This window comes from Drosophila simulans, chromosome 3L, assembly GCF_016746395.2.
Source record: "Drosophila simulans strain w501 chromosome 3L, Prin_Dsim_3.1, whole genome shotgun sequence".
Lineage (NCBI taxonomy): Eukaryota > Metazoa > Arthropoda > Insecta > Diptera > Drosophilidae > Drosophila > Drosophila simulans.
Genome location: NC_052522.2, coordinates 23,120,867 through 23,137,938, shown reverse-complemented (window position 1 = coordinate 23,137,938; position 17,072 = coordinate 23,120,867). Strand labels below are relative to the sequence as shown.

General features: G+C 38.2%; 1 protein-coding gene across 3 annotated transcripts in view; it reads left to right on the top strand.

Annotated features, from left to right (window-relative positions):
• LOC27208523 (endoplasmic reticulum aminopeptidase 1) overlaps positions 1-13,899 on the top strand; it is a 51,415-nt gene extending 37,516 nt beyond the window's left edge. For all 3 annotated transcript variants that reach the window (XM_039293168.2, XM_039293169.2, XM_039293170.2), the window contains 4 exons: positions 5,885-6,068; positions 6,121-6,317; positions 6,386-6,700; positions 13,579-13,899. In XM_039293168.2, the coding sequence (XP_039149102.1) occupies positions 5,885-6,068; positions 6,121-6,317; positions 6,386-6,700; positions 13,579-13,837 (955 nt within the window). In that variant the 3' untranslated portion in view covers positions 13,838-13,899. The remainder of the gene's footprint in view (positions 1-5,884; positions 6,069-6,120; positions 6,318-6,385; positions 6,701-13,578) is intronic.
• The last annotated feature ends 3,173 nt before the right edge of the window (positions 13,900-17,072 follow it).

Below are 17,072 nucleotides of genomic sequence, written 5' to 3'. Positions count from 1 at the left end.
GCAGTCGGGTTCGGTTGGAAACTCGAGTCAAGTCCCTCGCAAAAGGATTTGGGTAGACAGAGTGTTTTTCGTCACAATCTTAAACGGTTGAACTCGATTGATCTCGATGATGCCGCGCTGAAGGCCTTTAATGCCCTAAAAAATATACTTTCATCATTTTCCCGAACTTCTCAAAACCTTTCCATTCAACTACTAACATCAACCTATGCTAATGGACCAGTTATCTCCCAAGTATAATCCAAAAAAGACCAACCAATTGCGAACTTCTCCCGTTCTTTAAGTCAAACAGATGAAAGTTGCGCCACAATTGAGAAAAAAATGCTCACGGTAGTATGGGACTTGGACGGCATCTATAAAAATTTACACCGATCATTAGCCCTTGACGTTCGCATAAGGGAACAAAAACTTTACCGAATCGAAGAGTACAATTAAGAGTTAATTTATAAGCCCAGCAAGTCATATGCAGTGGCCGACGCACTTTCACGAGTAGCAACATAAGCCAATCATTTGGGAACGGCAACTGCATCCAAGTCTGATTTGATAGTCACCATACCTATCATACCTATATGTTGCCTTTCATACGCCACGCCAACCCCTAATAATGTCAAACGCAACCAAATTATTATTTCGTCAAATTATACTTGTGAAAACCCGCATGTTACTTACGTAAGCCTCACAATTCTGATTGACCACAATACACAATCCAAATTACAACACTCCCTCTCTCAATACCTAAAGCCGTCGGTAATAATCGGGTTTCAATTTCCGGAATCCTACCTTTAATCCCTTTAAATGTCATCGAAAGAGAACATCGCAGAGCACCCAGAAACCCCAAAGAAGATTGCATCCTACTCCTCGTTACATATTATTTCCCAAAGGTCGACTATATTCGTACTCAAATATCTTCCTGCGCTACCTGTAAATTAAATAATACGACAAAATGCCAAAAATTCCTGAGTTGCAGTCGGCCCCTATTCAAAATTACCCAAGCAAAATATAAGACGTCGTTGTCACCACGCTAGAAAACACGACACATAATGTAGTTGTAGAGAAAAGAACAACTTAAAATTCCAAAACACAAAACAAAACATGTAAAACGCTAAAATCAAAAGTTCTTATCTTGACCCTTCTCATACTTTTTATCTTTCTAAGCGAAAAATCAGTACCCACTTATGGCGTGTTCAAAATAACCCACGACCTCGATCTAGGAACAGTAGAATAAACTATCGAACAGATAGCCAGCGAGGGATTGATTCTCACGGATCAAGGAATCAACGCCCTAATGAATACTGAATAGAGCATGGATAGTGCACCAGAAAGAAGACCACGGTCCAAAAAGATCAATGGGTTGGGGATTCACCGGATAAATCTGACTGGGATGACTAAGCACATGAATCTCCCTTAAAATGATGTAACTGCTTTCACCAGCAAAGGTAACGAAATAAATGGGGACTTTCATGCAACAACGATTCTACTCTTAAAGGCAATAAATATAGCTAACCAAGTCAAAAGGGGGTTCTGCTAACTGGCATAGAACAGCGAATTTAGTGGATCATGATGAAGTCGATATGATTCTGTCAGAAATTGACAGTATTCCCTACCAAAATGATGTGGAAGCGGTAAAATTCTCTATACCAGAAATACTTCTGATAATCCTGCTTAATGTAGTAGACAGACATCACCGATTGATTGGGGCGTACCCTTCAATATCCAACGGAAAGCTAGTCGTACTTAAACATAATAATTGACAGTGACAACGGACAATTTGGAAACGTCCCTCGACTACTGGAGTGAACCAAGAGGACGGTACTATTGGTGGCTGAAATCGTGAAGTCTGTGCGGTATTTCCGCATGGCTAAGCTTTGTAGGACCTAGTTGCGAACTCTGTGCCCTATCTGGTATTCTGCTGCTACCTTGCGGCTTGTTCCCTCTCAGCCGCACGCAGCCGCTTTATCGCCAACTCAGTGATATCCATGCAGTTTTACAGACCATCTCTTCAAATCCGGGATGATTCTTTGGGTCCTTTGGGTACTGGAGGAGTAGCCTGCGTCGACGACCTAGATACGCTCGCAGCCTTCCAATATGTTTCCGCAGGTTTTCTTTGAGTTACAACCACCTTGGTACTTCCTGGCAATGCACGGATGCGAGCTTCCAGATTGCTCTTCATCAGCGCTGTGTCCTATCGCCAAACCAATTTATCTCGCAAAAGGTTGCCGCTGTCCGTCGTATCCTTTTTCCGTCCGTATGTCTTTTCTTTCGCCTCGACTGCGTCCCTTGAGTAGAGAGACTGCTCGTGGACACTTCCACCCGGCGGGAAAGTATCCCAATGGAATGCATCTGGAATACAACGATGTTAGGAGTTATGGCGCGCAGGCTGCCTTGCAGATAGTGCCATTAATACCGTCCAAGCCGGGAGAGCGCCTGCCCGGGCCACACACGCGGAGCCAAATCTTGTACACGCGCACCCATGGGTCATCGGCATTATCTCACACGAACCGTTTCCAGGAATCCATTTTCTCCCTTCCAATGAGTTTACATCCTATATATAAGCTGCAGTATCTACTGCACCGAATAATAACTGTAGAAGTGGCCCACAAGCGCAGGAAACCTGTGCAGTGCACCAACTGCTACGAATATGGCCACACCAAAGCGTACTGCACCCTACAGTTCAATTAAGTTATATAGCAACTGTGGTGAAAAACACACAGCCAACTGGCGAGGATGCATTGTTTACAAGGAACTCAAGAGTCGCCCAAACAAACGAGTGGATTCAGCTCAGGATCGTATCACACCAACAATTCACAAAGTAATGGAACCAACTACAACTAACATCCCTTCGTCTGCCAGCCACCGAACCAAATTCTTCCTTTGCAAGTGCAGCAAAGCATGAAAGACTTCATGACCTTCATGGAGGAAACTATGCAAGAGCTTATGAAGAACCAAAACATCTTTATTCAAATGCTCGTTTCTGCTAAAACAGGATAATGACTCCCTTAATAATAGCTACCTGGAACGCTAATGGCGTTTCGCGGCACAACCTATAAATTGCTCAGTTCTTAGCCGACAGAAACATTGACGTTATGCTACTCTCAGAGACTCACCTTACCTAAAAGTACAACTTCTGAATCCCAGGTTATACATTTTACTTTACGAATCACCCGGATGGCAAGGCCCATGAAGACACTGGGATACTAATAAGATTGCGAATTAAGCACCACTTTCTTGGTAATTGGCAAGAAGACTGCTTACAATGTACCCCTATAAACCTCCAATGCCATAACGGTGCTCTCACTCTGGCTGCTATCTATTGCCCACCTCGCTTCACAATCTCTGAGGAAAAATTCACAACACTTTTGATTCGTTTGGTGAAAGGTTTCTTGCAGCTGGCGATTGAAATACCAAGCACATGTACGGGGATATTGGATAGCGAACCCTAAAGGAAAACAGCTGTACAACGCAATCATCAAACCGCAACACAAACTTAACTATGTTTCCCCGGGAGCGCCTACATACTGGCCAGCAGAACCCATGAAGCTTCCGGATTTTATTGACTTTTCCATCACAAAAAGGATATCCCAATCAATGATTACAGCTGAGGCACTACCAGAACTCTCATCTGATCACTGTCCGGTACTCTTTCATCTTTTATACCATAGAATCAATACTTAATATACTTTTATAATATAGAATCAATACTTGTCGCAACAGCAAAAGCGTCCACTCCACAAGACAACCATGTATGCAGTATAAAGTTTAACAAGACAAGTAGAGATATTGACCTGCATGTGCTTGAAAAACGACGACATCGAAGGGAGTGGCAGGAGCACAGATCACCTGGCGCAAAGAGTAAATTAAAAGCAGCTGCTCGAAGACTTACCAAAGCGCTTAAGAAAGAAGAAGCGGATGCACAACTAAGGTACATCGAGAATATCACTCGCACAGGCACAAAGAACTCGTTGTGGAAAGACCACATAAACCTACAGGCACCAACAGAAACGGTTGTACCTCTCCGTAACTCTACCGGAAACTGGTCTCGCAGTGACACGGACAGAGCAAGAGCCTTCGCTGATCATCTTAAAAAAGTATTTCAACCAAATCCAGCCACTAACTCATTTACCCTCCCGCCTTTAACTGCATCTGACTTAGCACCACAAGATCCTGTAGAATTTCGGCCAAGCGAGATAACGAAAGTCATTAAAGAGCAACTGAAGACTGGAAAATCGCCCAGCTACGACTAAATAAGCCCGAAAATGATCAACGAGCTCCCAATGTGTGCAGTTCTACGAATCTGCTTGCTCTTAAACGCTCTTCAACCATAATTGGTTACTTCTTTCAAAAGTGGAAGAAATCAATTATAATTATGATCCCTAAGCCTGGGAAAGACAAAACACAGCCATCATCATGCAGGCCAATAAGCTCACTTACTTGTCTATCCAAGTTATTTGAAAAAGTGCTGCTGCTACGCATCAGCCCCCACCTCAAAACACACTCCCATCGCACCAATTTGGTTTTCGGGCAGAACATGGACCTATTGAACAGGTTACCGCATCACAACGGAAATTCGCACTGCCTTTGAACACCGTGAATATTGCACAGCTCTCTTCTTAGACGTTGCACAAGCATTTGATAGAGTATGGCTGGATGGACTTATGTTTAAAATAATCAAACTGCTGCCTCAAAACATACATACGCTTCTAAAGGCTTACCTATATAAAAGAGTGTTCGCGGTTAGATGCAGTTCAAGCACTTCAAGCGATTGTACTATAGAAGCTTTTATACTATAGAAAGCCTCAAGGATGTGTTCTGTTCCCATTTCTATACACCCTATACATACCATATGGACCTATGACTCCGAGCTATGGGGCAACGCATCGAGAAGCAACATCGACATAGTACAGCGAGCACAGTCAAGGATTCTGAGAATCATTGCTGGAGCTCCATGGTATCTTCGGAACGAGAATATAAAATTCATAAAATGATATTTAGTTAGTTTAGAATAAGATTTGAAAACTTATTGTTAGTCTCTTAAGTAAAAGAAAAGATTCAATAAATAAGCAAAAAATGAAAAAAAAAAAAAAAAAAAAAAAAATTGGATGAGGCACGCCTCAGCTCGACCACTAAGAGGTCTGCAGCGGCATCTGGTGCTGTTGTAAAAGGTTATTTATGAGGAGTCTGATTGCTTATATTTGGTCTTTGGATCTGCGGGGGACTTTTAAATGGATTAAAAAAGATAACGAATTGGGGTGAGAGTTTTTCTTTTTATTCCACACGTTACTCGTAATAGCTGCTGATATTTTTCATAAGGTGTATACAATGGGGTTAGATTAATTTTTGGTTCCATGTAGTTTCCGCTTAACACTACTTCTCATATCTTAATCTTATTTGAAACTTGACAATCTTGCTCTATGGTTGTATCAGATACATTCCTGATAAACATACTGTTTTGATCTATGTGTTTATTTAAGTGTGCGCCAATTATTGAAACAAAATTGCATATTGGTTTGGTTTTATGTATGATACTTTTAATGAATTAATTATTTACTTCTTTAAATTCTTGATTAAAGTCTTTATTGTTTTCTTTGATATACATATGTATCTATATTTATCTAAATTATCTTATTGATAGCCATTCATGTCGGATTAGAGTGTAATGTTAGTGGTATGGATAATTTTCTGCTTAGTAGTAGTAAAGTTGTTACGAAATTTCGCGTTCGCATTTCTACTAGCTGAGTAAAGGAGTATTTGATAGTCGAGGAACTCGACTGGTTTTTTAATAATTTCACTAAATTTCATTTTGGCAGTCGTTGTCACATTTTGTCAAATTTTCAAATTCAAGTCCGATATAATATTATATTTTCAATTCACAATATACATTTATTTTAAGGGCAAAACTACTGCATGACGCCTGGAACTTAGCTTATGCTGGTGAACTTAATTTTTCCACTGCTCTTAATGTAACATTATTTCTAAAGTATGAACGTAATCATATTGTTTGGAGTCCAGTATTCACATTTCTCGACCAAGTTGGCAAACGTCTAGAAAAATCATCAATTAATAAAAAGTTTGAGGTGAGCATAAAATAATGTAATACAAAAATATAATCTAAAACGGTATTTTCAGCTTTACATTATAGAACTTTTAGCTCCATTATATGAATACTTAGGAACTGCACATTTTAACGAAGACATAAATACAACTGAACTCCGTAAATTTACTACATCGTTTTTATGTAAAGCTGGATATTTTCCATGTTTTAAAGAAGCAAGAAGGGCCTTCAATGTATGGATCAACAGTTCTTTTCCAAACTCTGAAACTCCGTAAGTGGCTTGGAATTTTAAGTTAATTAAATATGAGTATACAAAAAATTTATAATTTATTTATTTAGGGTTCCCAACGAGTTCATTTGTTCAATTTTCAAGTGGGGCTCTATGGAGGAATGGATGTTTGGGCTCGATCGTATGCGCGAGTTTCCCGAATCTCGTATTCAGAGTGATCGTACCCACTTATTAAAAATGCTAGCTGGATGTCCAGCGCAGCGAGATAAAATTATTATTCTACTTGAAATGGCCATCCTCAAAAATATTTCAATTTTTTCCGATAACGACAAAATGTTAATTATTAGTATGGTTACTTCTCGATCCATAGGATACACGACACTATTGGATTTTCTGTCAAATAATTGGGACTATATTCATCAGAAGTAAGTGATTCTTTTTAATTTGAAAGTAAAAAAAATAGTGCTTATTATTAATTAATGACACAATTTCGTAGTATTAAGCCATTTGGATGATGTGAAATTTTAACTTTCTCACCATTTATAACTCTGTGGACTGTCGATAGTTTTTGGATAGCTTGTGGACGTGGCCAACATGTTTTTGGTATACCAGAATTAAAGAAAAAGAAATAAACACATGTTTGAAAAGAATGGGATCGGCAGTTTTGTACGGTTACGTACGGTCGGTGTTACATACTATTTTACGAATCTATCACACCCTTTTACACCACGAATAACGGGTACAAATACGCAATTAATCATTGCCCATAATTTTCTCAAATTCGATGATAGGGTCCGTTTAATAATATCGTTATTTCCTATAAATTTCCTGCCGTGTATTCAGAACCACTATTCTACTGAACGTTCTTGTATAATTGTTATTCTATCGTCGAGTTCTCCGACTATCAGATACCCGTTACTCAGCTAGTGGAGTTTTTGTGGGTTCAGGCAGGTCCAGGACAAGGTATGCTTTGGCCCCACCCACTCTAACGCCCCAAAACCACAAAAGCCACGCCCACACTTTGACAAAATGTTTTGATATTTTTTGATTGCTCGTGATTGGAAGTACGGGTGCATTGAGTTGTTGAGATCCAGTTGAAAAGTTGGATGATTGAGAATTTAATTTCTAGTCACTGGATTTCTAGTTCAGGTCCTTTGAAATGTTGAGGTCCCTTTAAGTTGTTCAATTCATAATTTGATTTCTTGGCGATATATGAAAATAGAAGAGGACTTTCATCGCAATAGCGGCCTTTAAGAATATAATGAGCTGGGTTGTTGTCACATTTGTGTAACTTTTTAATTGCCAGGAGTTCTTGTTGTCTCATGAAGAAAGGGCAGTTCCTGCTGGCCGAGTTGTGATGGCTTTCAGTTGTTCAATGTTGCGATTGATGTTCTTCACCGCAGTTGTAACATAATTCGTTGAATTTGTGAAGGGATCCGTATTTGAAGCAGTTGTTGCATCTTATTAATAATGAAATGTAAATTCTGACTGGAGCTCGTTAGTAGACAATCACTCATAATCAAAAAGGGTGTTGGAAGTAACAATAATGAGACCGGTCTCCTAAGGGAGCTTTTTATTATTTTTCGGACTTTATTAACACGTTTGGATTCTAATTCTTGTGCAATATCCTTATCATTTCTCTGAAGTCATTTGAGTAAATTCTTCCTTTAGTAGTGTTTGGATAGTAGTGTATGATTACGGAAATATTAATGTTGAGCAAAAGCATTAAGTCACAACAGCTTAAGAGCTTATACGTTTGATTTTGTTTTAATTAAAATAGAGTCATTACGAAGTGTCTTTCATTCTTTAGTGTCACCGTTAAGGTATTATCAATTTGCTTTTTAACGAGAAATGGGTTGATATTGTTGATGTGAAGTCCAGGGTCCGTTCTTGAGGCGGTGAGATACTTTGGTCCGGGGGAAGACAACAGTTGATCCGTTGTTCTTGCACTTGGAGTGCCACGGTCAAGCGGGTCCCCATTTCTACGGCCCATTGCTGAATGCTTGTTGTGTTAAATGTTATTAGCTTTGTTTCATGAAGACTGCTCCCGTGAACTTTGCCGTGGCTCCCCCGTTGCCTCTCGATATAGGCGGTTGCCCTTCTGGCCGTTGCGTGCCCCACTTCCTTTCTCTGCCCATCTTGGGTGGCGTAACGACATGACTTGTGTTTTTATTAGTGTTTGTGTTGTGTTTTGTGTTGGTTTAGTACTTCGTGTTGTGGTCATTTCTGAAATACAATTAGTGTTAAGTGCTGGTGTTCCCTTCTTGTTTGTCTTCACTGCCATCGTCCTTTCCTGACGCTGATATCTCCAGCTCCCGATTTCCGCACCTTAGTACGAAGTGAAATCTTGCCATAAGATCTATGCCTAGCAGGATTCCACCTGACAACCTTTCCAGTATCATGAATGATATTGTAAACAACCTTTCTCCAAATCGGATTTTTGCCTCTAACCTGCCCGTCGTTCTTTGTCTGGTTCCGTTGCCGAGCGTAATCTCCGTCCTGGTTTCTGTCCACTTGCCCTGCTCCCTTAGCTCTTGGTACTGGCTCTTGCTTATAACTCTTCGTGATGCTCTTATGTCGATAACTACCTCTGTCCTTCCGCTTGTTCTCCGATTTCTATTGTGGCCACCATCTGGTATCCATCGCAGTTCAAATGTTCCTTTTCGTTGCCCATACACAGCAAAATAATCTTGGCGGGTTACTAAATGTTTGTGACGCATGTGCGCTGCCTCCACATCGCACGCATATTTCCGTTCTGACTTGCTGCTGTGCTGATTGGCTGGTTCCGGCATAATTTACCGCCGCCTCTATCTCCTCCACTTCCTCGGCTAGTTTTTGAAGCTCTGTTAGCACTCTCCGCGTATACAGATTTATTTTGCTTCTATAGTTCCTGTATATGCGGGCGAGTTTCCGAAGGGCTGATCCTCATGGATTCCGTATGGGATAGTTATTCCTTTGTCCTTTTGCCCCGGCCGCGTTCTCGGTCTACGATCTCCGTTTCCACCCTTTTGTCCGCTTTGCGCCTCTTTTTTCATTCCATCTCGGTGTTCTCTTGTTCTGCCTATGTTACTATGACTTCGGGCTCCGATCTTTCTGCAGAGCTCCTGTCCCTCCTGTGTCTAATATCGATAGAATTAATTGTAAAGTCTTAAGAAAAAACGATAGTGTGATCGAGAGCGATGAGTTTTAATCGAGATCTTGAACGAGAAACAACGAAAATAAAAAAACTTGATACAGAAACCAGGTGTGGGACAATAATAATAAAGCAGGATTACCATGGGATATAATGTTATTCTTAAAAAATCAAAACCCGTGTTAATTGACACATTAAAAGCAGAAACAGTTTATTTTGGTGAAGACGCGACTATAGTTCTACTCCGCAACGCCTTTAAGAGTGTAATGGGCGAGAATAAAAATACAACCATAGCGACAAGCCTAGCTAAAACCATTAAAGCAGATGAAGAACCAACAAATGAGATAATGAATATGTATAGTTAGAGATGCAACATTTAAACAACTTAGAAAAACCGTATCTATCTCGCAAGCGTGTTGCTGAACTTGAGGCCGATGTAATGTTGATGGAAGAGTTGATATTTTGAACGAAAAGTGACGGCGTGGGACATGATTAAAATAAACAAGCAAGACTAAAATATGATGAAGATACACAATATTACATCGCTATGTGTGGCATTTCAAAACAAGCAATTCTAGCGGATTCTGATGTAATTCGTGCAATTGTGAGTGGGCTCACAATTAGCCTACTGTGAATCATTGGATGAATTGCGTAAGAAGCTATGACAAAGTAAAGATAGGTGATTAGCGGGGCATTTCTGTAAATCTGAATGATTCGAGTAACGTTCAGATGACCAAATCAATAAACATTCAACAAGAACCTACAATTGTACGATGTTAAATTATCGAAAATTGGGGCATATAAAGAGCGATTGCAGACGTCCGTTGTTTGAGAGGCCGGCCGATACGGTCTACCAACGTTAGAATGGTTTGAGATACCGATCAGGTCTGCCAAAATGGGAATGGCAGGTATACCAAAGTTAGAAGAGTTTGAGAGGCCGATCGGGTCTGCCAAAGTAAGAATGGTTTGAGGGGCCGGGTAGGTCTACCAAAATGAAAAGAGTTTGAGAGGCCGATCAGGTCTGCAAAGTGAGAATAGTTGGAACGATACCCGTCTCCTCTTGAGTCCTTACCACTGGTCCGTAGGTGCTAGTCCTCTCCGCGGGTCCTGCTAGTTGTGCTGCTGCTGATCACCGGCTGGAGTGATGTGACTTTCGAAGGGCTGGGGTCCGCATTATTTAGCGGTTTGCCGAGGTGTGGTGTGCCCGCATTCCCGACTCATTTTGGCCACATTAGTGTGCCCCTCCATGCCGTACCAGGCGCACGAGCGTAGCTTGTTAAATTCAAATGTTTTTCCTTCTGTTTACTTAATGGTTGTTTGTAAATTTATTTTATGTGACTTCATTGTTCTCTCTTATCTTTCTATTTTTACTCATTGAACGCATTCCGCGTTACATGTTCAATCTGTTAAGTTAGTATTTCATTATGGTGAAGAGAGTTCTATTACTGTTTTAAGTTTGTTTGACACAGGAAGTCCAGTAAGTTTTATTCAAAAATCTTAAGTTCCAAATAATATCAGATTAAAACCGCAAAGAAGTAAATACCATACAGACAACAAACATTTTTGCAAGAATTTAGTGCATTGTATATACTAGGACGAGATTCAATGAAAATAATGTAAGTCCAATTAATCCATAAGAAACAAATAAATACGGAATATACAGTAATAGTAATAGTAATAACATATTTAGTGCATCTCTTTTTTTTAAATAAGGAAATTAATATAAGTAAATTTATATAATAATATAAATAAAATGATATAAATAGTTATCAAGAAAATAATCAGTTAGAAAACGAACAATTCTTTAGTAGCTATTTAGGATATATCGAAGGAAATAATTAGTAAAGGGAATGAATTCGGAAAAGTAGCCAATGAAAAGTGTAGAGAAATAGTAAAAACTCATTATTTAACCAAAAATTTAGATTATAAAACCGCACCTACTTATCAAATGACGATTAGAGTTACAGATACTACACCATTCCATTGCTCACCTTGGCGTTTGTCATATTATGAAAAAGAGAAAGTATTTGAAACAATGGATGATCTTCTTTAAAATAATGTAATTAGCAAAAGTAAATCTCCTTATGCATCTGCCATAGTTTTGAATGTGCGTAGATTATAGAGGACTTAATAAGCGAATAGTAAAAGATCCCACTTTCGTTAATTGGAAAAATCTTAGAGTACTTAGAAGGCAAGATGCGTATATTCGCATAGTATACTTTTTACCTCTTTCGTAACACCTCAAGAGCAACAAGAATATTTACGAATGCCATTTGGCTTAAAAATAGATCAGACAATTTTCAACGAATTATTACAGAAGTATTAGTAGACTTTATTAAAAACAAACATATAGTAGTATATATCTATGATAAAGTGATAGCTACCAAAACTGTAGAGGAATATTTAGTAATCCTAAAAAAAATTAGTAGATCGTATAAGTTAGAACAATTTTTACAACATCAACGTGAAGTCCTTGGCTATAAAATCAACCGTAGTGGAATATCACTTAGAGAAGCAAACTCCGCGACAAATTACATTATTAGGTGCACTTGGAGAAAAATCATGAAAAATTGCGTCACCTTGATGCTGAAAAAATTTAAAAAGGCCTTAAAAAGAAAGTATTGGTCCCAGCTACAAAAAGTAAAGTAGGAAACTTTATAATACATTTTGTACAGTGTTATACACTACAGTACACTACATACACAGTACCGAGAACCATTCATAATCGCACACTCCATAGTGTTCCAAGCTGTGGAAAGGTAAATTATCTGAGCCAATAGAGCAGAGCAGGCAGTGCTATAAGTTGTTAAACAAAAGGAGAGTTTGCCATTAATAATTCTATTCATGGTAGTACTTAAGAATTCTATTATTTGATATTAGCCAAAAAGGCTCTATAGTTGAGGAATTGCAAGAATACATTGAGGACTAGTTTAATTGATTGTTAACTAAGCAATTACCATTTAAGAACCATTTATTTGAACCAGCAAGATAGTGACATTGGACAATAGTTGTAAACCATACCATAGTATTATTATTGTAGATCGAGGTCGATCATAAGGCAGGTAGGCCGAATGTATGATGTGTATTAAAATAAAATACTAGGTAGCACTTATATCGATTGGATTAATTGTATAGTCTTACGAAGAAACGATAGTGTTTTCGAGATCAAGGAGTTGGAATCTAGGGATTGAAAAAGAACCAACGTGAATAAAAACAAGAGAGAATGCTATGATCGAGTTCCCCGACAATCAGATACCCCTTACTTAGCTAGTGAGAAGGCCAACGTAAAATTTCATCATTTTTCTGGGATATCGATAGATATTGGGAAATAAAATAAGAAACAAATTCAAAATTGTTCCAAAGTGTGGGCGTGACCGCTTCGGTGGCTTTAGGGCGTTTCAAAAAGTATTTGGTAAACCGATAGAAATTTAAGCGATTAATTCAATTTTTAAAAAATATCCACAACTTTTTCAAAGATGTGGGCGTGGTGGTTTTGGGTGCTTTTAGGGCGCTGGAGTGGGCGTGGGAAAAAGTTCTATGACAATTTAATATAAACTTACAAGACTAATAAAATTGAAAAAAAATATCGAAAAATGGTTCAAAAATGTGGGCGTGGCAGTTTGGTGCGGTTTGTAGCCCTAGGACCTTTGAGTAGGCTGACTGCTGAATCTCAACCTTCTAGCTTTTATAGTTCCTGAGATCTCGACGTTCATACGGACAGACGGACATGGCTAGATCGACTCGGCTATTGATCGTCATCAAGAATGTATATAATATATTCATCCGAGGCTATAGTCTAAAAATTTTTTAATGTGTCCATTGGTAATTTTATCTACTTTGATACAAATTATTTTGTGGCTTATCCACTTGGATATTAAATGAGTAACATGGTGTTTGACTTGCTGGTTCTTAAATTTCATCGTTGTTTCAGAATTTTTAAAACTTATAGGAATGCATTTGTGATCACTTCAAATTTCCCTTTTTTATAAACAATTTACTGTTCTTTAAGTAAGCAATGACTTCAGTTTTTGTGCTACCTTCCGATTGTGTTATCAGTCATAAGGATCGGGCACATACAGCCAATTTCAATTTCAATGCCTTCCACAGTTTTTAATATTTTATAGTATTGTAAAGCAAATTTTTAACTAAATAAATTACATTTCGTTCAAGGTTTTATAACAACACAAATATTTGGAGCAAGCTTATTTCATCTGCAACGGGAATGTTTTCTACTCAACAAGGTTACGATTCGGTTAAAAATTTTTACGATAAGCATCATGGACATTTTGGCCGTGCACAACACATTATAGAGAAGTCACTTCGAAATATCAAAGAAGAAATTCAATGGAGTAATCAAAATATACCCGTAATAGAAGAGTGGATTGACCACTACTTGTCTGACGCCCCAAAACACGCATATGTAAACTAATGCATATAATGTATAAGGTATGATTCATAATTGCGAATAAAAATACTGTTTGTGGGACTTCATTCTAATAATTTGTATTTTTCTACATATGGTCTACATATGGTGAAGGTGAAGGTTATGTATATAATATTAATAAAAAACTGTTATTATTTTTGAAAGTAGTACGTCAGCCTAATTGTGCCCGATTCATGATGAACTTATTATTGGTAGAGTAAACAGCGAATTTGTAGAAATTTATTATCGTTAATAAAAACTTTGTATGTATATAGTAGTAGGGTATATAGGGTATATATTACTATGTATATTAATAAGGTATACTAGATTAGTTGAAAAATATGTAACTCATAGAAGGAAGCGTTTTAAGGTTTATATATATTCTTGCTCAAGATCAATAGCCGAGTACATCTGGACCTGTCTAGAGATATCGACATGAACGTCGAGATCTCAGGAACTAAAAAAGGTTGGAAGGTTGAGATTAAGCAAGCAGATTCTAGAGACATAGACGCAGCGCAAATTTAATGCCCCATGTTCCCACGGCCACACTTTTGCAATTTTTTCATATGTATATTAGTTTTGTAAATTTCTATAGATTTGCTTAAAAACTTTTTGCCACCTCCACTCTAACTCACACACACCGCACACACAACGCCCACACTTTTGAGAAATGATTTAATTAGTTTGGATTAAATCAGTTTTGCCAATTTCAATCGATATGCCAAAATCGTTTTGTCCACACCCACTCTGACCCCTAAAATCCGCTATCCGATATTCATAAAAAATGTTGAAAATTCTATGTCCTACTTAGCCCAGCTGATTAATGGTGTAACGCCGAACTCTTTTCCTTGGTTCTGCTCGCTACGAGTTGCAGCGGCTAGCTCAGAGTTAAACCAACGCTCTTCCTGCGCCCACCACGGACCACTGACCACCGCGTCCTGACCGCGTGACCCGTACTCTAAAATATCCATTCCATGATGCGCGTAAAGTTGGGCTCAAGTTTACGTAATCATAATTTAAACCCCTATTCACTGCCAAATCTCCCGTCAATCTGCGAGTACTTAACTCATTAATAAATTAAAATCCAAAAAAAAAACAAAAATAATAAAAAAAATATTGAGCAGCGTCAAAAAAATGCGAGCGTTTGCCAAGAGGTTTTATCTAAGAATGAATTGAGCTCTGGGAAGCTGCATGCAGGTGGTCACTGCTATGAGCTTTCCTTTCCCATTTTATTCCTTAATATCTGTCGATATCGCATTCACACCAGCTGAGTAACGGGTATCAGATAGTCGGGAACCCGACTATAGCATTCTCTCTTATTTTATATAAATTCACTATCGGCAAGTCATTAATTTATATCGGTCGAAATATTTTGAATAAATTAGATAAAATAAATTAAAATTCTTTCTCATCAGGTAACTGTTTTCTTCAAACTGCATTCTAAACAGCTTATTAAATAAAAAACGGATCCGTTTAGAAAAGTAAAGATTACTACCTTCACAAAAAAGCACGGAACCTAGGAACCTACTTTTTATTAGGTCTTACAATAGGATCGATATAGCCGATGAACTCGACTATCATATACCCTTTAATTGGCAAGAATTATAGTCAAATACACAAAAATACAAAAAACGTTTGTCATAATTGTAAGAGTGACAGTTTTGGTCAGCTTGTGATCGTAAAGAAAGGTGACTACCTTTGTATATAATCGTTAGTGCCGACTTCTGGCATCGGGGCCCGGGTAAAAGTTGTGCGTGCTTAGAGGATTGGACCCTGCTCAAGAAAAAAAGGAAGGGCACTGCAGCCCTGCTCGAAAGTTTCCACTACTGAGAGAGAACCTCACATACTTCTACGCGACATGTGAGGCTCGTAAGTCTTAATTTTAGTGAAAAGTTCTCGAACTTTTCGATTGACGGAAGCCTAGTTATAAACATTTTCCACGACATTACCGTCGTCAGCAGACATATATAATTTTTAACCTTTTAAGCAAAGGGTTCAGACTGTGAACCCATTCGTCAGCATCAAAGCATTGACCAACTCAAATTGTGGAAACCTGTTCGCCAAACCTGCGTTTTAACCAATCGAAGTCTTATGATCAAAGTATACTTTCGTCTATATTATCAAAAGTTAAAAGATATGTGAAATCACTTTGTTGTTTGTGTTACGCACTGCTTTTCCTTTGATGGCATTGCCGCTAGCTTGGGCTAGCAGATAGTAGAATTCATCTTCCAACACAGGAAACTCTTAGTAAAAGCACCTATCAAAAAGCTAATTTATGGGAAGCATATCGATAGAATTGGAGGCAAATTGACTATGAGAATAAGAACAGTACAAAGTGTAAATAAACAACGGGAAGTTACGTGATAGGCGGCAAATTATGAAATTTCTTGATCATTCTTGGCCATAGGAGAAAATTGAGGATTATGATCATTCCTCCAACACCTAAACTAGCGTGTTGGAGGAATGATCATAATCCACAATTTTCTGTTTTCAGATAGTCTAATTCCTAAGCCAGAGGTTATGGCGGACTTGCTCCAAAAATATGTGTCTTTGACTCTCAATTCAATTTTTCCTGGAGCCTTTTATTTTGGGAAGCCAGTGGCTCTAAGGATGTATGGATAAATAATAATTTGACGAGACAAAAAAAAACGTTAGCTCACAGTCTATAATTAAGTTGGCTTAGTTGCACATTTCCCATGATACAGGCTATTTAAGAGGAATTCCTGAGCGGGATATTAATTATACATATTCAGAGAGAACTACTATGTGCAGATATATTCATAGTAAAAACAAACAACTAATTTGAATTTTCATTTGCAGTTGTAGAATTGCCTTATTCTTATGCTTCGATATCAATCCGTTTATTTTTCATGTTACACATCTAAAAACCAAATTAAGCTGTTAGTCAAATTTCACAACAATTATTTTGGAAAATTTCGACACTCGATGCACAGAAGAAGAAAAAAACGCTACAGTTAAGTTCCCCAACTTCGCAGTAGTCTTAAGGTATGATGAGCTGTATGAGCTGTGAACATTTGAGCTTGGCCACCTTTCAGTCAAAAATACCAAGGAACATATTGGGAATGAGTTCTATGTAACAAAATTGGAAAAGAAGAAATGTATAAGCTGCTGTATACCATGTAAGAAAGGAAAGCAAGAAAGCTATCTCGCAATTGGCTCCGGATTAATTAACAATTGTTAAGATAGAACGATAGAAATTTACAAGACTGATAAAAGTATG